This window comes from Corapipo altera, unplaced genomic scaffold (assembly GCF_003945725.1).
Source record: "Corapipo altera isolate COAL_440 unplaced genomic scaffold, ASM394572v1 1, whole genome shotgun sequence".
Lineage (NCBI taxonomy): Eukaryota > Metazoa > Chordata > Aves > Passeriformes > Pipridae > Corapipo > Corapipo altera.
The window spans coordinates 29,526,929-29,554,166 of NW_020884873.1; the positions used below are offsets into that span (position 1 = coordinate 29,526,929).

Sequence of the window (27,238 nt, forward strand, 5' to 3'; positions counted from 1 at the left end):
CTTAAATTTAGTTAAAAAAACACTACCAAGCAGGTACTGCAGAATATACTGAGGTCCAGACTTCCTGTCTCTGCAAGTTCTACTATTGTCTGCAGTAAAAAAAAAAAAAAAAATTATAATTTAGCACATAAATAAATACTGATAAATCATTTTCATACCCATAGCTGTGAACTCTTTATGTCAGGTAATTTCTACACACAGCAACAAATTAAATTCAGATGAAACTTATTTTTAATCTCTTTATTAAACCAATATACACATTCTTCTTCTAAATTCACTTCTAAATTAATTCTAGCTTATACTTATTCCTAGTCTATTTAGGTTTAACTAGAGAAAAAGCTAGCTTATAGTAACTTTGATACATCCAGAGTGATCAGCAACAGTTCGACTAACATGTTAAACCTATTAACATTAATGCAGTTGAATTTCCAAACAAGAAAATAGTAAAACTAGCTATCAGGATCTGCCACTCTAAAAACAGGCTTTCTTTACAGAGGTCCCTCAGATGTTGAAGCTTCAAGAAAGAAAATAAATAATGCAAACCAAACCTCCTCTTACAGATATTCTTAAAGGTTGTCACACTAAATGACGGCATTTTTATTTTGTACACTCCTTCAGTACCCACTTCATTGTTGGAAAAGAAGCAACCTATTACTCCACTAAATGGTTTCCCAAAATTTTTAAAATTCAGCAGCTGAAAACATGCCATGTGAGACATAAATGACATTTGCAACATATGGAAAATATCCCCAAAACATCTTTTGCCAGCATAGCCTTCCTTGAACTAGAAGGAATTCTCTCAGCATAAATAGCTTAATGGCAAATAGATTAATCTACTTCTCCCTTCCAAACCACATATATTGTTTCATCAAGCTAGTTTCTCATTGCACAAGCAATAAAATAGTCCTTACAATTATTTTCTCATCATAGCAATACAAAGATAACTTCCTTAATTAGATGATGAACACTAAGGTACCTTGACTGAAATCATAGTTTTCCTCTAAAATATTAAACTGGTTAGGAAAAATTTATAGAAACTTTTTCTCAAAGTAACCAGTAAAAGTTGGTTGATACTAAAGTCTGAAAGCTGCACTATTTTTTTTCCCCTTGATTATTATATTTCCACCTACTATTTGCACAGTATCCTTGCCCCCCCACTGTAACCCTTGATATTCCCTCTCCAAGCAACCACTGACATTCATAAGCCCTTCCAGGTCCCTCTTGCAACTTGCCAACTTCCAGTTCTTTGCATCCCTTTCTCACTCCTTCTCCCATCACTGCTCCAACATTTCCCAGTAAAGGACTTGAAAATAAAGGGCTCCCTCACCAGAGAGACTTTTGTATATTATCCAGATGAATAGACAGTAAAAAAACCATGTAAGACATACCTACTCTGATTTTAATGCTGCTGGCATGACTTTTGATACCTTGGACAATTTTATAAATAGTCCATCTGATTTCAGTGGGAGTATACAACTACACTACAGACTCACAAAGGAATGTACATGGCATGTTGCTCAACACTGGAGTTCAGTACTGTCCACAAGCAAAATCCCAAAGCTCAGGAGAACAGAACAAGAGCAGGTGAATAGCTTTTAAATATAACTTTCATGCAGACCCAGAAGCACTCAAGGTAGAGCTGCATCATTATACTTTGTAAATCTTTGTCTATTTTCTATACTTTTGAACTATATTAACAGTGACTTGGGTTATTTTGTAACACAGAAGAAAGAGTATGACACAATAACAAACATCTGAAACTGTTGCTTACTACACATTTCCAAACATACTTGGTCATCTGGAATTGAAAGAATTTTTTTGCTTACTTATTCCAAAGCTAAAGGCTAACTCAGCATTAAATACTTGGAGACAAGTTATGAAAACATTAGGAAGTGCTACACTGCACGAAGGTAAGGCACGTCCTACAGTGGTTCATACCCGTGACAATAGAACATTTTACAATGTGGTTAGCTGCAATGTAAGAAATCCAAAACATTCACAGCCATATGCATCTGCCTGAAGAAATTGCATTTTGCAATTCCTACCAGTTCAACGAGGCTTTTGTAACCACACTTAACTACTTAAGCAAGTAGATCAAATGAATTGCATGTTTGTGCAATTTGCTGAATGCAAATCAAAGTGCCATTGCTGACTGTTCTATTTAATTTAGTCCAATTGAAGAAAGAGAACTTAGTTTGGAATTTACTTTGGCAAAATTGCCATAGCAGAAATGGAATTTGCAGAGTAAATCTAAAATCTGCACACTGACTAACAACTTAGTTATAACCTATTGGAGAATACAAAAATCATTTAATCTACCACAACCATCCTTTTAAGGGCTATTATAATTTCAGTCCTACATAAGGACATAATTCCAAATGGTCTGACGTTGATCCACACAGGTGTTTTCACAAGTAACCATGAAGTAAACACTCAAACCTCATTTTTGGTGTGATGCGGTCTAGGAAACTTAAACCAAACCAAACCAAACCAAACGCTTCAGCTGCTTGTATAATTGTGGCATATTCAATGCTCACTTTGGCTGCTGAGAACAAGACACTTCAACTAAAAAAAAATATGAAATGCTAAAAATAATGATATAATGTCCTAGAAAGGAATCATTAGATCATCCATATTTTCTCTAATACTTATGCCAAAGCAAAAGCCCACCTCAAACCACTATGGGTTTTGGTTGTTTTAGCCTCAAAATGTTTGTCAACCTAATAGTTTTAGACATAAAGCTAAGGAAAATTAGAGATGCTTAAAAGTCTGGAAAACTTTTATAAAATTAACTAACACTTTTCCTGTAATGGGCTATATGTTTCAGCAGGGCAGAAGTCTGAAACTTCACATTTTCTTTTTCACCCAAATGCTTTTCAAACTTTTGATCTTGAAAATTCAAGTCACAATTTTATTTTGCTACTTAAATGACCAATATGCAATTTTGCATCGGTAAGACTTGAAATATATTCCATATGTAAAAAAAAAGAAATCTGGAAGACTTTGCAACATTTTAAACCTTTTGTTATACAACTTATTGAAATTTAATGTACTGGACAGCAAACTACTCTGATCGGCTGCTGGAAGGCTGTTGAAGAACAAATTTCACATATCTCATGGCTTTACCTTTTTCTTTTGTTCTTCCGTGGCTTTGATGATTCCTGGATCAGATTTCCAGGATTTTCCAAAATTGTAGAAAAGTGCAACGCTATTAGCAAGGAATGGAAGATGTATAAAGAAAAAATTGAGATGTGTTTACAGTTAAGGAATCTAAAGTATAAAACTAAATTTCCTCCTGAACATACCCAATGACAATTCTAAAATAAAATTAAATTTAGTTACGTTTTTCCTAGAGCCCTCGAGTCACTGTCTTCTGAATTAACAAAATCCAGCACTGCTGTAAGAACTAGTTTGGTACTTACTATTTTCTATTGCTCAAACTTCAAAACTTACTTTCAAGAATGCTGTGCTCCATAAGGCATTTCTAAAGCATTTTTCTTTCTAAAGAATAACAACAGTTCAGTTTTTGCAATTATTTTCTCTTTTAATTAAATTAAATCCCATGAAATTTATTTTCTTAATAACTATTTCCTGTTTTCACAAAGATTTCAGAGCTCTATTTATAAGACAGACATTTGACTGCCTATGTTTTCAGTGGCTTGACATTCCTGTGAGATCATAGGATGGACTGTTTCTAGCCATAGAAGGAATTGTGCTGCAATGACCAGTGTTGTGTGGCAATCTTCTCCCAACACCACTTATCTCCAAGAAAGGTGGTGTCTGAAACCTGGTCCTATAATAAGGCTGTACCCATATTTTGCATCAATGACAGTTATTTTTAACATACTAATATGTTTAATACGTACGAAATCACAGAATTTATTATTCTCTTGAAGTGTTTATAAAATCACTTACCATATAAAGACAGAAAATAACCATTTGTATTAAAATACATTTCCTGCATTGAATGTCTTGCCATAAAATATGCCTTAGAGCATAGTCTTAGAGCACTTGACATTTCTTCAGAGAATTAAAACATTTCTTAGCAATGATGTTGAAAAACCAAATACTTCAGATATGCCTCTTCCACAAAAGGTGGAAAATTATGTATTCTGATAAACCTACAAAAGACTTGACTAAACCTGACTAAAGATACCTGCTCTAAGTCATAAGTGTAAGGAGATACCCTATACCTGACAAAGCTGTGGTGGCAGAAGCCTCTACAGCACTGTCCAAGCAAAAAGGACATCTAGTACTCATGCACAAATCACTGCACACTCAAATTACACTACATTTTGAGAAAGTTAAATAAATACACACAGATCTAAGTAACTTGTGATGAGAAAGAACCCTGAAATGCGAACAAATACAAGCAGGCCTCTTTATTACTTCTGAAATGCTAACAAAGTCTCAGTCATGTGAAGTGTATCCCAAATAATTTTTGTTCTCCTCCTGTTCAGGGGCGGAACTGGTTGTGAATTGGTAATAAAAAATATTGGCAAGTTAAATTAAAATTTTAATAATGTATCATATAGTAGAATATTAGATTTATCTCACTAAAGGTTAATTAATCTTTCCTCTAACAAGCTGTTTCCTGCTAGCTTATAATAGGGGAAAAAAAACATAGCTATACTATAACCTTAACACTCACAGTTCTATTTCATACATTACAGATGAAAAGCCCTGACTTCAAAATTGATACAGTCCAACTTCTTCCTATTTTTTTCTAAAACTATCTGCTGCCAAGAATAAGCCAGTTCAGCTGATTTGTCTAGTTGGATAGATTACATTTTCTTTAGAATACTAAAAGAATCACTAGGGGGTTTACTGCAACAGTTAAAACTGTTTTTTCACTAAAAGTACCTTAATCAGATGCCTGTTACAAACAATAAAGATACAACTGAAAATAACATATGACCCATTCCTAATTACCATGCATCATGTCTAGACTTTTAAAGAAGATATAGGGAAAACCGGTTTATTTTCTATCTAGTATGAGGGTTTTATAACCTTAACGCTTTGGAATTGTTTTTTTTACTAAGTAAAATTTGCACAACCTGTGTGATAAAGAAGCTGTTCATTTTTTGAACTTATATTCCCCCATTTTACTCCATTAAATATAGAGAGAACATAAAAGACATCCCACAGTTTGTTTTTCCTGTCCTTTCATCACAGTGGTGTAAGATGAGTGCAACGCTGACAATGTAAATGGTGGCAGATAAGGTACTTCTGTGCTGAGGATGGGTGTAGGAATAGTTGTGCTTTCGGAAGAATTTGTAATGGGAAAGCTAGAAACTCATTTTCGCTTAGGAAGCCTGCAAAGTGCCTTCTCAAGAAGGTATTTTTTTTCCCCCCTTCTGCAGTCCAGAGGGGGTTGCAGAGAGCTGTGTTATCTCTCTCTCTGCTACGTTGGAGAAAGACAACCCTAACAGACATGTACAGAGGCCTTGGGAAGGCGGGGGAAAAACAGAGAGGATACTAAAGGCCCTGGAGAGGGTGGGAACTTGCCTTTTCTCCCTAGGGCCTGGTGTTTCAATAGCACTGTCAGGTATTTTTAAGATGCTCGTGTTCTGGCCTTCTAAATAAACTTTTGAATTCTTTCCACTGCCTTGGCATTTCTGGGGATACCTGCATATATTACTTTACAACAGGAGATGTTGGGAGACCACACAAGAAGTTAAAAGTTTTCTTCTCCAGCATATTTCCGGTATGTGATGTGGATAAACAACTCCAGCTGTAGGCTTCATATCACCCACCGAAAATCACTCAGTATGCCTTCACACGCATCAGAAAGAAAAAAAGTCATGCCCCATCTACCTTCAGTATCAAAATATTTAAATTAGGTCAGAGAAGCAGAGCCCTATAAGTGGTTATTTTTTGTCACTGGCTATGAAGAGTGCTTAAATATTAAACATTAAACTTCAATACAGATGTTCACCCTCCAGGTATCTAAAATCATGCTGAACTCCCCTGTGAAGTTATCATCTTGCATCACAGACATCTCTCAAAACTCTCTATATGTAAGAAACCCTTGTAGGTTTGCAATAGCTTCAGAGTAGGGAATTGGTTCTCCAGAGAGTGCCTCGTTTTGCCCTACCACCCTCATTTATAACTACAAGGAAAAATACATTACTATATTATTAAAGGTTGAAAAATGCACGATACAGCAAGCATTCACCTTCTGCCTTGCCACCAGTTTGCTGTCTTTTATGCAGTTCCCCCAGTTTTCACAGAGAGAGACAAAATAGAAACACCCCATTAAAACTTCCTACTTCTAGTCCTGATCAATATCCTTTAATTATCAGAATAAATACAAGAGACTCCTTCATATTCAGATGGAACTTTCTGTGGATCAGTTTCTGTCTGTTGCCTCTTGTCCCATTGCTTAGCACCATTAGAAGAGCCTGGCTCCATCCTCTTGCCATCCTCCCTTCAGATACTTATAGACATTGACGAGGTTCCCTTTTGGTCATCTCTTCTCAAGGCTGAACAGGCCCAACTCCCTTAGCCTGTCCTCATTAGAGAGATGCTCCAGAACCTCAACTCATAACAGCTGTACATCTGGATCCAAGAGTCCAGGTAGACAACATCAGACAGCTACATGAGAAGCCTCATTTTACTGGGCATTTATTAGACAAAATCCATCTGTAATTAACTGAAGGTCTGCAAAACCCCCTATACCTCCATTTCTATCTAACATAAAAAAATCCCTTAGCTTGCAAATAAATTAGTGTATCTCCTTTAACCCAGATTTTTTTTATATATATTTTTTTTTATTTTAGAAAAAGTATTTAGACATGGGAACAGAAGTTCTGGATAGCTGGGCCTAGAGTTTGGATTTTTTGGGTCTTCGGTTCCTCTAGAACATGGTCGCCAGCTTCTTTCTTTCTGCATGCAAGGCTTTTTACTGTTTTCCTGAAACTAATTTTGGTAATAGGCATTTTTTTAGAACTGCTTAACTGTACCAATTAGCTTGTTACCGTTTTTAAAATCCTGTGCTATTGTATCAGTTTTGTGAAAGCATGAAAATCATCATGAATTCTCTTATACCCAGTTTTAAAATGATGCCTAAATGAAAAAGTGTGCAAAACCTAAAACCCATCAATACATGAAGTATATTTGAAATAAAATAATCAATACAGTATTAGTCAATGATGAATTATTTTTAAAAATATAAATTGGTTTATATCATCTCATTGTCTCAGCATTGCAAGTAGTATGCTATAACAAAAAAAGCTTACTTAATCAAAACTGCACACTGCCATTTGCACCAAATAGAAGTGGCAGAAACAAAACAAAATACAGTGAATATTTTGGGTTACAGCAGACTCTGACATCTTAGAAAAACAGAGCAATATAGGCATGTTCTGACATAACAGGCACTATTTGTTCAGCTGGAACTGAAAAGACTGCAAGAACAACTGAGATATGAACTCCATACACGTGCCCTGGACTTTTACAGGACACGAGAAAACATTCTACCTATAAATGCTAACGAAAAAGCACAAAATGTGAAATTCTAGTCTCACATTATTAAAAGTGCAATTTTAAATAAGGTTTTTTCTTTTAACAATAAGACTAAATTAAAATATAGTGATTTAGTGTGTAGGGTTTTTGAGGGCATTTTCCCCCTACTCTCCAAACAGTAGAAGACTAGAATACATTAACAGAGCTAGACATAACTATCGTTTGTTATGGGCAAAATATAGTTACAAGGAAGCACCAAAACAGTGGCATGGAAGCATAGGACAGTAAACTCACCTACAGACTCATATATACATAAACCATAACTTCCTGATTCCCTGCAAGAATAGGATTTCTATTTTAACAAATACACCAGATTCAGAAGCTGCTGAGAAAAATCCAACAAAATGGAAACGTTTACAAAAAAATTCAGTACACTTTCAAGATTAGTCTTTTGGAAGGTACATCATTAAACCTTAGAATTTAGAGCCTTATTTTTCATGTGACCACCCTGAAATTCAAGAAAATGCACTGCTAATCTTTGGCTTTATTTGTTCTTTATGATACATTTTATCAACTACCTTTTTTTGTCCCATTAGGATTAAAACCACAAGACCTGATGATCTTCCAGACACCTTCAACATATCTACAAAAAAAGAAAATTCTTACGAAACACACAAAGATTAAAGTAGCACTTGCAGCAGTTAAGATCTTTATGTTATTTATAACATAAAGTTCCAGCAAGGCAATTCCTGATAGTTCTTTAAGGTTAGAAACTTTTTTCCCTGAGCAAAAGACAGTCAGAATTCATGAAAACTATCAGGGCAGGTTTTATCACTTGAACATTATAGAAGTAGTACTCTAGTCTGCTGTAAGCAATCCTATGAAGCTGTAAAAACACAAGAATTTTTTCTCCAACCACAATGCTGTGCCTCGTGCTACAAAATTAGAGCAGGCATGCAATTTCTTTTATCCAATAAAGCTACAGGGTAATTTTCCAGAAGAAGAATGAATTTGGAATCTTATTGCAAAGACTTCCAATTAAAAATCACCAATTAAAGGAAGAAGGCCTCAGGCACTCAAGTCTCTAAAAGTGCTTGTCAGAGAATTGTGTCAGCCCTAATGAAAGCAATTAGTAACTGAAGGTTTTAGACTTACTTCTGTGTACAAAAGACTGTTGCAAAGGTTTTGAGACACCAGTTCAGGACAGAAGCAGGACAGTATTTTATTGACATTCTGAAGTCAGGCTTTATTAGGGTAACCGGTTGTCTATGGTTACTACTCCTAGTGGGCAATTAACATTATTCTGTGACCAAAAAAATATGCTGAACTTCAAACTGTTTAATCTGAACACTAACATAAATAAAAATCTAAGCAAGTTGGGACAAATATGAAGGAAATATGAGCTTCAGGATAAAAGCCTCACAATTTGACAGCCCTAAGACAGGTCACCACTGAGTTGCGTTGACTGTGCAGCCATTTTAATGTAGTCAAGGACTTTAAATCAAAGTTGGACACCTTCTTAGATTTGGTTTAAGCTGATGTTATGTTAGCACAAGAAAGAATTTCACAGTAGATCAACATCTGCAACCCAAAACATGTAGTAGCATTGGCAAACATAAGTTTCTATTTTTAACTACTACTTTTTAAAATGTTTTTCATATTCATTTTGTACTCGCTTTCCTCATTCTGTAGCCAGTAAGTAAATTTGAGTTAAAACATAGAAAATCAGACCAGGCAGAGAGACTGGTAGTAGGACCAGCATTTCTAAATAACTGTTTCAAGACATACTTACATTAATATTGATATAATTTTTTTAATTTTTAAGGGTTTTTTTAAAACATGACATAGTGGTCATTTCCATTCACGTGGACTCCTATTCAGAGCAGCACCTTCGCAAACACTGTCAGAATTGAAGCCAAAGGTAGCATGGACGCAGGGTCTCCTCTCTGCTCTCAACCCAAAAATACAAGGCTCATTTAGCTAAGGATGTAAAACATATTAACAAGATGCCAAAAGGTATGCTCTGTTATGATCCCATTTCATGGCAATTCCTTCCCTAATGAAAAAAAAACCAGTTTCTAGAAAATCCAAGCCAGGATCCTCATAAAGTTCACTTCAACAATTTACAGTTGTAAGAACTGTATTAAGCACCAAATCTCTATTTTGTTTTCTTGGCTACTGAAATTACAATACCCAAGAAAGTTATTTAAAAATCTGTGGGGGAAAACTGATATTCCTCACTCAGTGAACTCTGAATCAACTTCTACTTCCATGAGTATAAAGAGTTCATATCTAGACAGACAATCAAAGCAAGAAAAAGATGGGTATATGCAGAATCTCTGTAATCTAGTGTTGTTTATACATACATTTTCAAACATATCTAAAGTTTGTATGGGATTTGCAAAATCTTTAGGAAGAACTAAATATGAAACCAATTCCATTGGAATTAATACAGACCATGAAATGGCCTACTAATTTTCTGAAAAGAACGGTCTAGAAAATGCAGTCAATTATACCGTGTCACCTCACAGATAGAAAATATTTTGTAGAGTTGGTAATATTCTCTCCACGTAAGACATGGTGTAAAGCTCAGGAAATATTGCAGACTACTGTAAGCCAATTTTGAGGAAAATCTTTCACTTACTGAAGCAAAGAAATAAAATAATTACCATTAATATAGAAAGCAATGTTTAATGGAGACCCCCTTTTTAAAATTTTTATTGGCTTACTTACTGTTATATGTAGGATATAGCTGGGTAGTTCCTCATACTATTAACATAAAAAAAAATTAGTGTACACAAAGAAAGGATATCATTCCAAAACCAGAAGAACCACGTCACGTACATCCAGAATTTCGTAGCCAAATATATACCAAGAGGCAGTGCACTGTGCATGGAGTGATCAAAGAATGACCTGTAAAGTAGGAAAAATGTCACGTGGTAAATTTCTACTTATAAAAAGTAAATCCTGAACTGTTGCTTTAGAAAAACAGTTCCTGTTTAAATATATACTATATGGGATATTGCAAAATACATTTTCCTCACTTTTCCCTTCAAAGTTCATGAGAATTTCCTTTTTTAAACCTGTCAAGAACTGGCCAATAAAGGCAGAATAAGTGAATACTCATGCTAAAACTACACCGTGAAAGCATTAGGAGCCTGTGAGATTCCTAGCCACATGGACAGTGGCTGCAAACTATATTTACTTTTGAGATTCTAATGCTAAAGATATTTTGGAAACCCATACAATGAAAATGGCATGTTAAAACTACTTCAGTAAGAAAAACTAAAGAGATCATGGTGGTATCAGCCTTGAAATATTTTAGATTACTGAATATTTTGCTTCTGTTACAGTTGCCAACAAAAAAAAAACAACAAACAGATTAAATCATTTCCCATATCACTATATTTGCCAAGTTCTAAGATAGAATGCTGCTACTTTAATTAAAAAAAAAAAAGTGACTAGGTTACTCCACATTCAAGAAAAAATTGCTATGAACCATAGGAAAAGCCACATTCTAAACAGGTAAACTCTCGAAAATAAAAGTTCTTGTACTGCCTGTCTAAACATTGTTATATTAATCCACTCTGCTTTTTGTGCTAGTGGTGTTCTCAGGGCTGCCACAAACATGTGCAGGGAGTAGGTTCCATTTTGCTTCTTTACTTCCTTGCAGTATCTCTCTCTAATAGAAGTTCCTTAGGTCTTTTGAGAAAACCCTATAAGGAATATGAGCTAATGTGATGAGTAATTAGTGAATATACATTTGGACACACAGGAGTTACTCTGCACTAATCTTTCAGTGAGTTCTGTGCATTTTTGTGTGTGTGAAAGCAGGGAGAAAAACACAGCTAAGCAGATAAGCTAAAATTCAACAGGGAAAGAAAGTACTACCAGAACAACAGCAGAAGTTTAATTTGAACCTGGATTTTGTGAAAAACATTTCAAAAAGGATTTATACTAGATAATAAGCAAAGGATAAGAGAAAGTTATCCTTTCTCTTATGTTAGTAAGAGAAAGAGAATGTTAATCCTGAACATGTCAGGTAGGTCAAAAATATAAAACTTGTCAGAACTCAGATCTTCAGAGACAAAAAAATCTTATTGTGCCTTTCTGTAGGAGGCATGGTTGAGGATTTGCATTGCCAAATGATTTTTGTGGGAGGAAGTCAGCAAATTGCACAGCCTCAGAGATGACAAAAACACTAAACAGATCATCTCCAAGATCCTGCAAAAGCTTGATGACCCTCCACCTACCTTGTGGTATATTAAGTTCACTAAAATCTTCTGAACTTGGTTTAAGCAAGAGATATACTTTCCTCTTGATACAGAAAGGAAAGAGAACCCAGTGATTCTAATAAACATGACATCCAATGCCAGAAAAGCAGAATGTTCTAAGCACAAAGGTACAAAAAGGGCTCCTATACATGCTACATGTGATAAAAAAAAAAATCAAAGGATAGATGAAGTATTCTACAGATCTTGAAAATCCACTGGAACATGGCTATAAGTGCGTGTGTGTGTGTATGTGTGCACATATATTTGTAGGTGCATTTACATATATTTAAAGAACCCATAATCACAACTAAAATTCTTTATGATTGGTAACAAAACGTACAAAAAACACTATTGGAAAGTAGTCATCCCTTTCCATAAAAACAGAAGCTACAAAATCTGACTCTGACTTAATTTCTCTCTTTAGATGTCTTTGGGTATTTAAATTCTTAACTAGCAAAAAAGAAAGTTGTAATAGTACACTTGCACATTATCTTTCTTCTATTACTTTGCAGTAACTTTCCCACTGACTGCTTTCTGCAAAATTCATGCTGATAACTCTTTGTAGACAGACATTCAGCACCCTCCTCTGGATAATGACTGAATTTCTGTTCTGCTGTTAGCTTCTGTTAGCTCAGTGGTATTCACCAAAGGTAATTCCATATGTTTTGCAAGACAACAGAGCATCACACGAGCTAAAGTTGCACCAGAAATAGTAATAAACAATTCCAACAAGTAGAAATTTAAGACTATCAAGTAAAAATGCCAACAAAATACATGCACACTAAACAGACAGTGTCCTGGTAAAACACTTACTTGGAAAGGAACTGCACCATAGCCCAAACACCACCATACATCAGCCCTTTAATGAGCCAAGAATCAATGTCTAGGTCTGCTATAAACCCGACCAGCCAAATAACTAGGAAAGGAGTTCCCAGCATAACCTTCTGACGGAATTCCTACATAGAAACAAATACCAGTAAGTAACTCTATTTTTAGGAACAGACTATTATAATATTTTCTAATAAACAGGACAGTCACAAAAACTCAAATTTTCACGAAGTTTGACATTGGGGAATGAATCTTGATAAATTTTTCATTTCTTGTATTTACATATCTTTAAAGAATTTGCAAGGAAAATAAGCCTTCCTAGAATTTTATAACAAATCAGTAACTTTGTTCTTTTAGAACTGCCTTCTAAAGATTCTGCTGTTAATGCAGAATCAAGGCAACAGTAGGGGTTTTTCAAGAGTCTGTCAGTGTATGAACTGCTACACAGCACACAGCAATCTCAGTGAACTCTAAAGACTACACTTGTGTAAGTAATAAAGTCATACTGAAGCACTATGAAGATAGGACCTTTTTTTGTCTTATACTATACGGGTACAACTCCTGATGAGGTCAGAGAACTCTTTCCAGATATTCAAAGCACAGTGATAATGCACATGTACACACAATGCAATGTACAAATCACTTCAGGTCAATAATCACTGCATTGTTACAACTCCACAGGGTTAAAGCACAGGCTGTAACCAGTACTTCAAGCACCTTGATGCAATATATCTTTAAATCAAGAAGTTATAACAAATCAGTATTAGTAAAACTTAATATCCAGCACAACACTCTACCTGAGTGTTGTGATGAATACTAAGAAAACATTACCTCTGTAGAAGTCACCAAACAATAGGCAGGAGAGCAGTTCCTCATGCTAAAGCAGTGTATTACCCCTTACACCCTCATTTCCTGCCTCCTCCTATCTGCAGTATTAAGTAATAACCTGAGAAGCAAAAGGCCTCCACATTAGAGATTCATATATTACATTATACTACCAAGACTGACTGCTTCTTTCATTCAAGACAAAATAATACATAATTAGAGAGGAGATCAGAGTTCAGGATACCCAAAATGCTTCTTTCCTCAGCTACTTGACAGTCAGCTGTGGAAAGTTCTGGTTAACTCCAAAAACACCAAATCACTTGGTGCTTTCCTAGCATTTGGTTAGCATAAATTTTAAGGTTTGTGGAGGTTTAGGGTTTTTTTCCACCTGCCTTGAATAAAACACATTTTTCTTCTTTTGCAATTACTTTTGTCATGACAAAAAGACATTTCTTAAAGCTGAAATGTGGGGAAAACACAGTCCTGAACTGCTTCCCTTAAACAAACACACATCTCCAAACCAAAAGCAGCAGTAAGACTGATTTACGCAAGTATTATACTACCACTTACCTTATCAGCTTTTAGTTTTCTCAGAAAGGATGGACTGTCATATCCCTTTGCCTGCCTTGCTTCTTGTAGGTGATTGATCATCCAAACGTTCTTCCTCTGTTTTGCGAGATCAAGTGGTGATTCTCCCTGTCAAGGGTTTAAAAGTGGGAAACATCCAATTTAAAAAGAAAATGCATTCAGAGCACTTTTGAAACAGAAGATTGGCTGGTAAAAATAATACATTTTAAATCAGTTTAAGATACAATCTGGCATACTTGACACCAAACATCATTCATTCCTTTAGTTTTTTTTCCACTCTCTCATAACTACACATGCGTGGACAAGTTGAATATTAAATGTATGATCCTCACAAGATGTATGTCCTCACATAGCAGTAATTGTTGCCTTTGGCATAACACATCTATGTTTCACTATTCTACACACAGTCTACTAGTCCGTAAATGAAAGACTGTGCTTCCCCCTCAGCAATTGACAGGCAGCAGAAATCAAGCAAAGAATAAGAACTTGTGACCCACTGGATCATGGTAACTCTCCCAAGTCTAAAGCCTCACTTCCCAATTAATTCTCTGCCTTTTTGGCAGATTGACATCACTTGTATTATGGAACAATTCTATAAGGATTTTTTTCCCCACAAGCTTCACGTTCCTACGTTCATCTCAGTTACTGAAGTCCCAGGAAGAAAACAGAAAAGAATAAACTGATTGCTCATGTCCAACTATTTTCAAAACTCTGAGCTTTTATGCTGAGCTTGGGCTTCATGGACTTTGGGTGCTAGGCCAGCAATGGTCCATGTTTCTTCTTCCATACTTTCAGAGACAGATGAAGCAAAAGAGAAACACAGAGAGAGATACAGGGGCCAAAGGTGCCTACCAAACTGACTTGATTTTATTGTTTTTTAAACATTTAGCAAGAGAGCTAAATGAAAGTTATTGACTGGACCTAAAATTATAGAGGAGGCAAGAGACAACCAATTGCAGGTACCTCCAGCTTCAGTTTTGCATTTGACTCTTCCTCTCTTCTATTGGAGTTAACTCCCCTCCTAAACAAACCATTCATGGAGGCTTGAAAAATGGCTGAATCCTCCATCGCTCGGCCCCCTCCTAAAAAAAAAGTACAGACAGGTACCAGAAACTGAAATTACCCAGAAAGGGCAATAATTACTATAGACAGAAGCGATTTCAAAGATTAAAAACTACAGTTAAGACAACGGGAATTGAATACTTAACTGTCATTTTTGCCTTTGAAATCTTGCTCCACATCTTTAGGAGAGTAAATAGCACAGTCTATAGATTATGAAGTGAAGATTTTTGCTACTTAACAGGACCTTGCGCTTCTTCTGTGCGAGAAGTTCAACTAACAAAATCAGTTAAAAAAGAATAACCTTTTGACTTAACGTGGCTTCAAAGTTATTTAGCCAGATGTTTAAAAAACAGATTAAGTTAACTCCATCCTCAACAGAAATGCCTGAAATCAAACTATGGTGCCTGCTTCATCACAAGTTTAATAGCTAATATATGGGAAACTCCAGAGATCCTGTTGTTTTGATATCACCTTATATATCCAGACTGTAAAGATTACCTGTGGACAAGCAATCCCCTCTGGGAGTTGATCTCCCAAGTAAATCCTGAAGTTGTCTTGGGGTCCAGCTGAGCATCCCTTCCACTAGAGGGCCATGAGACACCTAGGAACTGCCTAGATAAAAAAATTGAGGGAGCTTTAAAGAAGTCTTTGACTACACTGGCCATTTTAATACTCTAGTACTTTCCTTGTATTTACAGTGGATGGCTGCCTTGCTTAGACAGAAAAAAAACAAAACAAAACAAAAAAATCATATGTAGGGGAACTTAATCTAGTCACACACTTAAGTTTGCCAGCAAGCCATAAGGCTTCAATAGTATATATTTGAAGTATTTCAGATTATTCTTTCCATCTAAGAGTCATTACCATAGTGAACTTTACATGTAGACTTCCATGGAAAAGCCTAAGATACACTGCATAATCAAGAAACTACATCTAAAGTTTGATAAATGATTCATTAACAGATTAAAAAAAAAAAAATCTTCCTTAAACCATAAGAGTTCTTTCAGATCTCTATCTCTCTCTAGTAAAAAAAGGAGCTTCTGCTTATATTAAAATAAGATTTACAAACTTCTACCAAGCCCCCTCTGAGAACACAAATCCCTGGGAAATCCTGTCCTCATCTGCTCAATCTGTCTGCTGGTATAAGATAATTTCCTTAACAAAAAATTCAACCAAACAAAAAAACCCCACTCTACTTTGATTACTGGAAAGCAGCTTCCAACTCAAACATTAATCTAGTTCTCAAAAAGGAAAAAAAAAATATCTTACTACCAAAAGGAAAGTATTATTTGCTTGTACAGCATAATACAAAGAGGGTAAATACACAAAGAAGACAAACTCATTCCTTGTATCAAGCTTCGCTCTAGAATTAAAGTGCTATTGTTCAAATACTTCACAAACTGTCATGCAAAGTAAATAACACCTTACTGAGATGACTGGTCCCAATCTTGTGCAAGCCTAGGCAGCCAGCAGCACGTGCCTTTCTAACACAGACTGCCTAGCACTGATAACAACAGAGTTCACTTCTAATATTTCAGTCACTTCATAATTTGAAAAAGATGAATGGTTTTCAGCCAATGTATTTCCTTAACCCTAGCTGTCTTACCACTGTTCTTGGTCAATTCTGTGGGCTATCTGAGGAAAGGACTTCACTAGAGAGTGCTACAGAAATCTGGAAGTGACTGCATCAAAAAGGAGCCTTTCACAGTTCCTTTTATTTCTGAGGGAACACAACGCAGATATTTTAACAACTGGGTTTTGGCTCAAAGAAAACGTTTTTGCTGAACAGTCAAAGGAGGGTCACAAAACTGAGTTTCTATATATCTATAAACATCAACCAAATTTTTCCTATATATTTATTACCACTTAAATCAGCATCTCTTATAAAACCACTGGCTGGATGGCAAAACTGCCTCTGCTTGCATGATTTTGATCCTCAAGAAACCTAGATTCCACTGCAGAAGATAGGCAGTGGTTAAACAAACCAAGTACATGTCTTCTGGCATGACTGGAAAGATCATGATCCAGCAGGTTCAAAAATGTGTTTTTCTACTGACTGCTGCTGTCTGTCAATAAAGAAGGTAAGACCATGTACTGCTTCAGGCTAGCAGATACTTTTTCACTTGGCCAAGCACAGGAATTTCTGTTACAGATTTCATAAGAGTCCAGAAATGTAAGTAAGGTGATGATTTTAAAACTCTAATCACACTAATCAGTCTGTCAGAAGAATCAGTATGACACATTGACTTTTTTTCCCACAAAAATACCTTAATTTTTTACCATTAGGTGGCATAAGAAAAAAGCCTTTCAACACAAGAAGCAAGCCTAGAAGCATAATTCATCCACACAACTGACCTTACAGACCAGGAATAATTATTATTTATTCATAGCACTGCATGCAAGAGGCTAGTTGATTTGTTTCAAACATGTGAAAAGCCATGTGATTCCTTGTAATGAGTTTTCATTCATGATCATGAGTATTTCTGATATTTTAAAGTGCATTTAGGACCTAGAAGCTACTAACAAAATTTGACTGCACCCTGAAAAGGCTGTTCCATGTTCTTAAAGAAAATTGGTGTGTATGTTAGTTTTTTGCATATTTCTACCACTTGTGGTCAAGTAAAATAGGCCTTGGCCATCTTAATCAGTAGAAAAAATGGCAAAAGGTCAAACAAATTTATTTAAGTATTTAATATTTTATAAATGTAGATTTATAGCTCTGTTTTCAAGTGTAACCACTCCATCTGTAACACTCTTTAAGTGGAAAATACAAATGTATGAAGAGAAACTCAGTAGAGAAATTTTTTTTCTAAAAGTGAATTCTTCTCCAACACCACAGAAGAAACAGCTTAGGTAGCAAAATGCATCTGATTTGATATATAGAATATCCAGAGGCAATGGATAAAACCACATTCAAAAGGTACAACTTCCAAGGCTGGAGAAGCCTAATAGACTCCAAGTCTATAGCAGAAATTCTAACAGCTGTCTTGCTGGTCTAACATACACAAGAGATGGGTTCTGTTAGTGCAGAATCTAGCTTCATTGTTAAGAGGTTCTGGTAATCAGGTAACTTAGAGTTCAGATGCAAAAAAAGAGTCCGTTTTCTAATTTTACTCCTACTGGTATTTTCAGGCCTTCAACTTCCTTACTGACACTTGGTGACAGACTAGAGCATTTGCCAGCTCTCCAGAAGAGAACAGAGATGTTGTCTCACATCTCAGTCCAAAAAACAGTCACCTCAGAAGTTCACTAGAAGAAAGTCAGTCAGGTTTCCAATTTTGCCTCCAAATGCACAGGTCTTCATACATGCAGTCTAATTGCACACCCCACTCCCATATATTTACACATAATCATTGATACATTATTTTAAAGTGCAGATCTAGTGGTTATGTGTCACTTTTAGGAAAAACTGATTTCCAAATGACATATTAGTGGCATGGCTTTTGCTCCATCTTCATGATCCCATCATACCCACAACAATAACCTATTCTTGAGATTTATCACAAGGTTCTGTTATTTCTGCCTCAAACCACTCACAATAAAAACAGACCAAGTGTTTACCTTAATATTTTGAGCATCAACATTAGCTCCAGCTTCTAACAGAAGACTAATAACTGTAGTATTTCCTGCTAGCACAGCCCAGTGCAATGCTGTGTTTTTGTGGTATTTGTCTCCAAGGTTAACAGAAACATTAAATGTAAGTAGTAATCGCGTTGGATCCACACTAGAAAAGAAAATTCTTGTTAGATCTACAGAAGATGAACTCAAATACATACCAGCTTACTGTTCATGCATTCAATTTCTTCGAAGATCATTGATCAGGTACACTATACAATAGCAAAGTGACATTGCTGCTGATTATGAATGGCTCAAATTCTCTTCCCTCCAAAGAGTAACCACAATTCTCTTGACTTATAAAGGAGGTCAGTAAGACAGCTTGTTCTGGGATGTCACGAAACACATTTGCTATACAATTCTGGTTTTGTGTTTTCCAAAATCTAACACTACTAACAAATTTGTAAAAAAGGCAAATGACCGTATACTTAGACAACCGAAGTTCAAACCATGTTATATTTCCACTTCACAATCCATAAGATGAAAAGAAAAACAGGATGATAAGCTTGGTAATGGCAGGTATTGGTAAAAGTTAGTCTACCAACAATCAATGGAGACACGTCCTTCCAAACAGGAATTTAATTAAAACGAATTTGCTCTTTGGAGAAGTGTTATTCTTCATCAACTTTTTCCAATCATCTCCACAGGAAGCTGTGGATTACTGAGTACTTCATAATGTCTTCTCTCTTTATTAAGTCATTGTACTGAGTCTGTACTGAAATCCAGTTAATCTCCTCCAAAGTAGCTCCTATGGCACTGTGCTTTGGATTTGTGACCAAAACAGTGTTGATAACACACCAGTGTTTTAGCTATTCCTGAGCAGTGCTTACAGTTGAGAGGGAACACTGGGACAGCCAACCCCAACTGCCAAAAGGAAATTTCAGACCATATAATGCGCTCAGCAATGAAAACTGAGGGAAAGAAGGAGGAAGCAGGGGACATTAAGAATTAGAGTATCTGCCCTGGCAAGTAACCGTTACAGGTGACCTGGAAATGGCTAAACTTCTGCCTACCAATGGAAAGCAGTGAATGAATGCCTTATTTTGCTTATCTATTAAACTGTCTTCATCTCAACTCACGAGTTTTCTCACTTTTACCCTCATGATTCTCACCCCCATCCCACTTGGAAGTGGCTGTGTGGGGCTGAGCTGCCAACTGGGATAAACTCACAATAAGCATAAATGAAGAAAGATAAAATGGCAACTGTGGAAAGAATAGTGACTAATTAAATAACAACAGAAAAAACCCCTCCAAATAAAAATCAGAAACAGTCAATAATATATGCCACTTGGTTAACAATAAGAGAAAGTCAAAACTGCACATATTACCTATGTGTTCTGTAAGCTGCCCACATTAAAGGTGTCATTCCATTTTGATCCATCATATCTACATCCTAAAAAAAAGGAAAAGAAAAAAATGTTGCTGAGAAAAGTAAGCATACTCAAGATCCAGTAGATACAAGGTTTGCAATGAGAAGTAGTATTTTAAGACAAACCATCTGAATTGCAGAAAAACTGGTAAGCTTTTAGCACATAATCAAATAGTACTTAAAAAAATAAAAACAAACATTAACACCATCATTGCCAAAATATGACCATTCCAATCTATTTTGGAAACTAAGGAACAATCATACTGTATAAGATCGGTCATTTCTAAATTCCTACTACTCTTCAACATAAAAGATACATGTAGATGGTGTATTATTGCATTCAAAAGCAGGAGAAAACTAAAATAATGAACCAATATTTACAAAAAATACTTGATAATTTAATATAAATACCATCATCCTACATCCTACTAAATGATAGCTGCCTCTATTTTTCAGATTGCAAAGCAATTTTCCTTAGTTGCCTCAGTTCCAATGGTATTTATATATCTGGATATCAAGTTAATGGATGCCAGAGTTTAAACAAAAGCCATTAATTAAAATAACCTACTCAGAAATAAAACTGATCTCTAATCAAGTGGTGACTAAATTGATGAGTGAAAATAAATAAATAAAATCATTATTACATTTAACAGAAGATAGCCACAGGACGACCAAACAGCACCACCCAGACAATTCTTTTAAATCCTTCAGAAAGGATTTAATTTACAGCATTTTTATCTCTTTCCTCCCCTGCCTCACTAACATGGAAGTTGGCAATTCCTAAATACTCTGAGACAGATTAGACTCTCAAGCACATTTGGGCAAGATTCACAGACCAGCACTAACAAAATCACCCTAAGCTACCTTAATGCATCACCTGAAGAGTTTTCCTTAGAGGCAATAGAGATGTCAATACTTCCTATCCTACTCCCCTCAGTCCTTACTAGGAAAAATTAGATTGAAAGTGTTTCAATAAAGTCTTTTGCTAGAGACTCCTGACAGAAACCCAGAAAATTAATTATGTTGCCTTGTATCACCCCCAGAACCCTCTTCCTTGCTCCAGTAGTCTGCCAAATGCCCAGCACTCTGGGATCCCTGTCCATGCTGCTGTTAGCCTCACCCAGGCAGTTGTTTTCCAGAAAATCCAACTTAGTTCTTCCAAATAATTGCTTTTAAAACATCTCTAGCCTGCAGATAACTTTATATTTCTGCGTTTTTACTCTGTTGCTTAATTTAAAAAAAAAAAAAAGGAAATTTAAAATCCACAGTTGATGGAGACGAAAGAGAACTGTTACTTGATTGCACTGTTTGTTCAGAAAAGAGTTACATGGTTTGAGACTGTTCACAGTACTTGTACAGATTAGATCCTTTTGAGCCTACTAAGACTGCACAACTGCTGGAACTCTAACCTCCTGTGGTTGAGGTAATGAAGGAAATTAGAACCACAGCCCAACCTCAAGTTCATTCATTCTTGAGAAGCACTACTTTGATTCACAGGTCACATTGAGTGAACAACATACTTGGAAGACTGTACCAATTACTGTGACAGGAACAATCTCTCTTTCATCTTTAGATTTCATACAGAAAAGTGCTTCTTTGTGACAGTAGGGACCTGCCTGGATGTAAGTAAAACAATGCCTTCAATGATTCCCCTCAACAAATCAAAACTAAGTGACACTCAACTAAATAAAAAAAACCAAAATCCATGAGCTCCAGACTATTCCCTAGACATAATTTAACAAAGCAGGCTACAGCTATTACTTATATTAGGCTGCTATGTTGGCTGAGGCAGATCCCTTCTCAAAGGAACTTTAACAAGAGGCAAAGCAACTAAAATTGACTTGAGTACTGTTGTATAGATGTAACAAAGGTGATGTAGCTGTGCACAGCAGACACATGCTCCAACAAACCTCTCATCAAATATTCCTTGATATTTCCAGTACCATAACCAGGCAACAAGTGAGACATTTTAAAAAGGAAGCTCTGTTCCTGCTTTTTGCCAAAGAAAAGGTTGAGGCGAAAAAGTAAACCTTCAGCAACTGGTACATATTAAGGGATGGTTCTTCTATTCTAGTGTGTACCCAACAGGCACTTTAGAATTAATTTTTTCTTTGGCTCTTAATGACAGATCAGTGCCCATGGAGGGGTGTACCTGTGCTGTTAGGACATGGTACAAGCACTGTAAGAAACAAAGATTGCAACAGTAAGTGACACAACGATCAAAAATTGCACATACTGCTGCCCTCTGTATGTGGTTCAAGTGTGAACTCTGTGGACTGCAACCGGCAAAATTTTCAGTTGTTTCTAAAGTACAACAACTCTTAATCCTAGGACACTAATAAAAGATCCCACAAAAAGCTTTCGGAAAGGCAAAAATACCATGGAGAAAGTTTTCTTCATGAAAAGGAACTATTCTGCTGCTTAATACTACTTTCTGAAAGCAATATATGTTTGACAAGGTAGGATTCTGAATAGCAGTTAGAGATCAGAGGAGCATTAGGCTTACGAGGACATTTAACAAGCAATGGTCAAACCAGTACTGTGATACAATACAGCCTCTTCAAAAGCACAGAAAGCATGAAGAGATTCCACTCAAAAGTACATTCAGTTGCACAGAAAGGAACCAGGAATTTCATCCTCTTTAGAACCATTACTGCTTATTTCACAAAACATGGACCTTCATAGAAAAGACTCATCATATCCTTATTCAGAATCCTGTTCTCCATGAGGAAAAGATCTCTTTCCCATGGACTGCCCAGGGAAAGGGAAATGGGCTTTAAAAGCATATAGTAAAGAAGATTTATTAGAAAGGGAGATATAGTAAGTCTGACAATATTTCTTAATTTAGGAAAGATGTGTGTTAGTTATTCAACAAAAGCAGAGATTTTGTAGGATTCCCATGGAATGAACCAAGTGCAGACCAACAAGTAAGTTAACACAGAGAACTAAACCAACCTCAATCTTTCAAATAAAAGCTCTGTTCTGTACACTCCAGTCCATCAAACTCAGAGTCTTGACAATCATGAGGAAGAACACAGCTGGACTTATAATTTTGTAAAGTAGTGTGCTGTGAGTTGGGTCTAAAAAAAACACCTGGTTTAATGGCCTGCACCCGGTGGAGAGGAGACTCGGTGTCAACAGAGGTAACAGCGCTTAGGAGCACTGCTCGTGGACTGCAGCACCGAAATAACCAAAACTGCTGGTACCAGAAAATTGCAACTCTGAGAATAAAAAATTACGTACTTGATGAATAAGTGCCACTTAAACTATAAAAGTGATAGCTGAACTGTAAGTATGAAATAGTTAAACTATAATTTTAGAACTAGAATATTTCTTACAAAATGATTTTACCTGACTAGCAACTTTATAGTCACTCATTATCTGTGACTGAGGTAAGATACCTCACACATGCCATAGGATGAGAACATATTATTCAACAATTTGACATACCACATCCATATCTTAACTTACTCCAGGTGAATGTTTGTGTATGCTAGGTCCTGATGTGCCTTTGGCATTTTAAGTAGCGCAAGCACAGTGTCAAGCAGTCAAACTGTACACTGAACTATTTTAAGTGCCTTCAAGTTCTTTTCAGTTTTTCTTTCCTGTATTTCTTAAAAATAATGATCTTACCTGAACTTGAACTGTGCTACAGATTCTGTAACTTTATATCTGATTATATTTATATCATGCACTTGCCCCTGGCTTGATTTTGACCCAGGCAACCCACTGACACAAACAACGTGAGCAAATTACGATACAGCCAGGTATCAGTCTCTCAAAATTCAGTAAGAGACATGACTAAATAAAAACCAACAGCTATCAGCCACAGCTGCCTCTTAACTAATACTTGTTGGCATGAAAGCAGGTTCACTTCCAACTTAAGCCAGAGCGCATCTGACCAAGAGTTCTTCCCCAACACTACACTCCAGAAACTAGAGAACTGGACTCAAGTCTCAGATTGGAAATTTTATCATTGGTTGCTGCAGCCTAGAAGAGAGTGAAGCAGCAAGACGGAAGCTCTGTTCCAGCTCTGCCTCAAAAAGGGACAAGAAGCAATTAGGACTTCTTAATCCACCTGTCAGTCCTCTACAAAGTTATGAAAGTTGGCTCTTCTCAGACCATACTCATCCACAAAGGCATCAGGACCAAACTAACAAAGCACAACAGCCTACAGTGACTTTTATTTGGACATAGCTGTCATTTACCACACCGATACTACAATTAGCTTCAGAACAAGGGCAAGCCTATTCTTTGCATGTAAGAGAACTTGGTCTCTATAAAGACAAAAGGCAAAAGAGTAGCAGCAGTTCAAGTTTCCAAATCCAAATCATGGCATCACAAAGAAGATGGGGAAAGAAAAGAGAGATTAATGGCCTCATATGTAGTAATTAAAGGAGAATTAAAAAATAGAATCAGGTATTTCCCATAGCTTCTAGAGAAACCATGTAGTTTCTGTAGTCGTATGTAGTACAGCTAGAGAACTAGGAGTTTAGGGATTATTACAATGCTATTAATATTACTATATTTTAAACATACAAATCAATATATAATTTTAAAGTTGAACTTCCTGAAGTGCTATGAAAAATTACTGTTAAATTCAAACTCTCATCACAGAAAGGATAGAGAAATCATACTTGATAACATTTGAGAGATTTAATAAGAATCAGCCTTTTAAAAGCTATTGATAGCAACAGTTGTTTCCACGATAACAGGTTTTAAATTTTAAGGCAATTTTTGTGTCTCTATGTATATACTCATGTAAAGACACACAGTTTCTTTTGCACTGAAGTATTATAAGCTTGAATAAGTTGAGCAAATCTGTATATAAACATGAGGACAAACAACATTTACAGGGAGATTTCATAATCAGAGAGAACACTTTAAAGGTCATTAACACTTCATCAACGCTATGCTTTAAACAAGTTCGTACTTGTGTAATATCAACAAGATGTTTCTAGTAACATAAAACCCACATACAATTATATGTAATTTGTGAAGAAAATACAAAACTTGTTCCTCATGAAAACACGTTCCTCTCCAATCATTATTTCTCACAAAACAGCAATTACACAAAATAGGATCAGACTCTTGTTTTGCCTAGCTTAGTCTCTATCATACACTAAATACCGTTTTACCAAACGGTTATCAGATACAAATTGAATACTGCATGGAGCAACAGCTTGGGGGTTTTCACAGGTACAGACGTAATTTTCCACAGCAAATTTAGTATTTGTTTTACACAGACCAAACCCACTGACTTCATATTCTACGTGACTCATTGGATCGTATCTCACTTGGTATTTGAGAAAATACGCAGAATACAGAAGTGTGAACAGCATTAGTAGGACAGTCATAAGAGGAGGGCTTTGACTTTTCTGTATGGTTTACACAGTAAATCAAGTTTATGCTTCAGGCACATACCTGCAGGTGAGTAAATCAACAAATTACAGTGCAGGATGAGTAGCAAAAACATGAACAAGTTTTTGAGCAGACAGAATGACAGATGGGACACAACAGGAACAGTAATGAATACACATTATATGCACACTTTACAGCTCTAGCAGTAATATGAGGGTAGTAAGAAGGTTTGGAGTTGTTTGATTTCATTTCTATTTACACATGCAAGTAATTAGGAAAATAGCAATAAATTAAAAGTTGTTGACTGATGTGTCACTAGATTCTTTATCCATGTATAACTGATGATTCTGAGAAGAATTCTACAATACTTCCTATCATTGTCAGAGTTACAACTAAAGATTAAATTAATTAGAAATAAAGAATGGTAAAAGAATAACTGCTAGAATTTCCATATACTACACTTGACAAGTGTGAATTAAAGCCAAAGTACTCAGACCACTGTTAGAGGAAACTAATTTAGTAGGTGGCACATCAACACTGTAGTCTACAATAAAGGACATGGAATTAGTTTTATATTTATTCAGGTAAATATTTTGCATTTCCTGAATGTTTCAATTGTTTTCCTACTCTAAATCTGAGTAGAATCTATTTAAATATGATATTACTTAAAATTTACCTGTCCCTTTGCTATCAGGTATGCAACAATCGAAGTATGTCCAAACTGGGCAGCCAAATGAATACAGCTACATCCTTCTCCATCAATTAGCGACGGATCTGCCCCATATTTCATCAGCTGTACAACCATGGATAAGTGACCCTGTCTAAACGTAACAAAACACAAAAAACAAACAACTGAATAACTATATACAGAAAAACTATTGAAATTTGAATACTGGAATACAACAAGTATGTTTAGCAGTAATTACACTACCAGAGTTCCTGCACTTTAACTCATACTTTGAAAACAACAACTGTAATGATCTGATTCTCCAACAGAGCAAGCAAATTCATTTATATGAGCAAATTCTATGCAGACAATGCATTCATCACATGCCATTTGCTTAAGTGTACTGTATAGCAAAAAAGACAATTAACAAAAAACCTAACTTACAGTTTAGATCTAGTCTACTGTAACTTCTTCCAACCCACCTTTGAAACGTGCTATTTTAAGAGATGTCAAATTGGCTAGCTACTCACTTTTTTGTGGGGCTTGTGGTTTATCTTTCTACTATCAAAAACTGTAGTGAAACAAAAAGTAGGAAAAAACCAGGAAAACTGAAGGTCTACATTTCTTCCACACTACGTTAAAAGCTTAAGCATCTTTTTGCCATAATGAGCATGGGAATATCCTTCTTTTAGACACGATGCCTAACTGTCAGTACACAGTTCCTGAGATGAGCAAAAAGACCTCTTCAATTTGTCAGAAGCAGCTTCAGACAATGCTTCACAGAGTAACAGATTCCAGGTATAAATGAACACCAGGAAATTTAATCAAGCTTTTCTGCTGTCAATACAGAATCACAGAGTGTGATCTGTAACAAAAAGAAATATAGATGCTAAAATCTTTAATGGAAGCTAACAAGCATTCCTCATCTTTAGTAAACACATTCTTTTGATAAACTGAATCTTCTAAAACCTAATTTTCTAAGTCTCCTTTTGTCATCTACAGGTAAAAATATTAATATGGATAGTGTTTCTTTCCTGCCTATTTCTAGGTGGTTGTCTGAAGGAGCAGGACTGCTCAAAGGCTGTCTTCAATTCTTCTAGCCATTCATCATCTCTGACCATCTCGTACATAATAAATCAGATTTTAAGTACATCTTAAAAAAAATAGAACACTGCAAGGACA

At 35.9% G+C, this 27,238-nt stretch overlaps 1 protein-coding gene across 2 annotated transcripts in view; it reads right to left on the reverse strand.

Moving 5' to 3' along the window:
* The window catches only part of ZDHHC17 (zinc finger DHHC-type containing 17), a 70,388-nt gene that overhangs the window by 11,612 nt on the left and 31,538 nt on the right, over positions 1 to 27,238 (reverse strand). For both annotated transcript variants that reach the window (XM_027655847.1, XM_027655857.1), the window contains exons 5-12: positions 26,066 to 26,210; positions 19,988 to 20,052; positions 18,606 to 18,768; positions 13,965 to 14,090; positions 12,555 to 12,697; positions 10,280 to 10,380; positions 3,127 to 3,251; positions 27 to 89 (exon numbers count right to left, since the gene is read on the reverse strand). In XM_027655847.1, the coding sequence (XP_027511648.1) occupies positions 27 to 89; positions 3,127 to 3,251; positions 10,280 to 10,380; positions 12,555 to 12,697; positions 13,965 to 14,090; positions 18,606 to 18,768; positions 19,988 to 20,052; positions 26,066 to 26,210 (931 nt within the window). The remainder of the gene's footprint in view (positions 1 to 26; positions 90 to 3,126; positions 3,252 to 10,279; positions 10,381 to 12,554; positions 12,698 to 13,964; positions 14,091 to 18,605; positions 18,769 to 19,987; positions 20,053 to 26,065; positions 26,211 to 27,238) is intronic.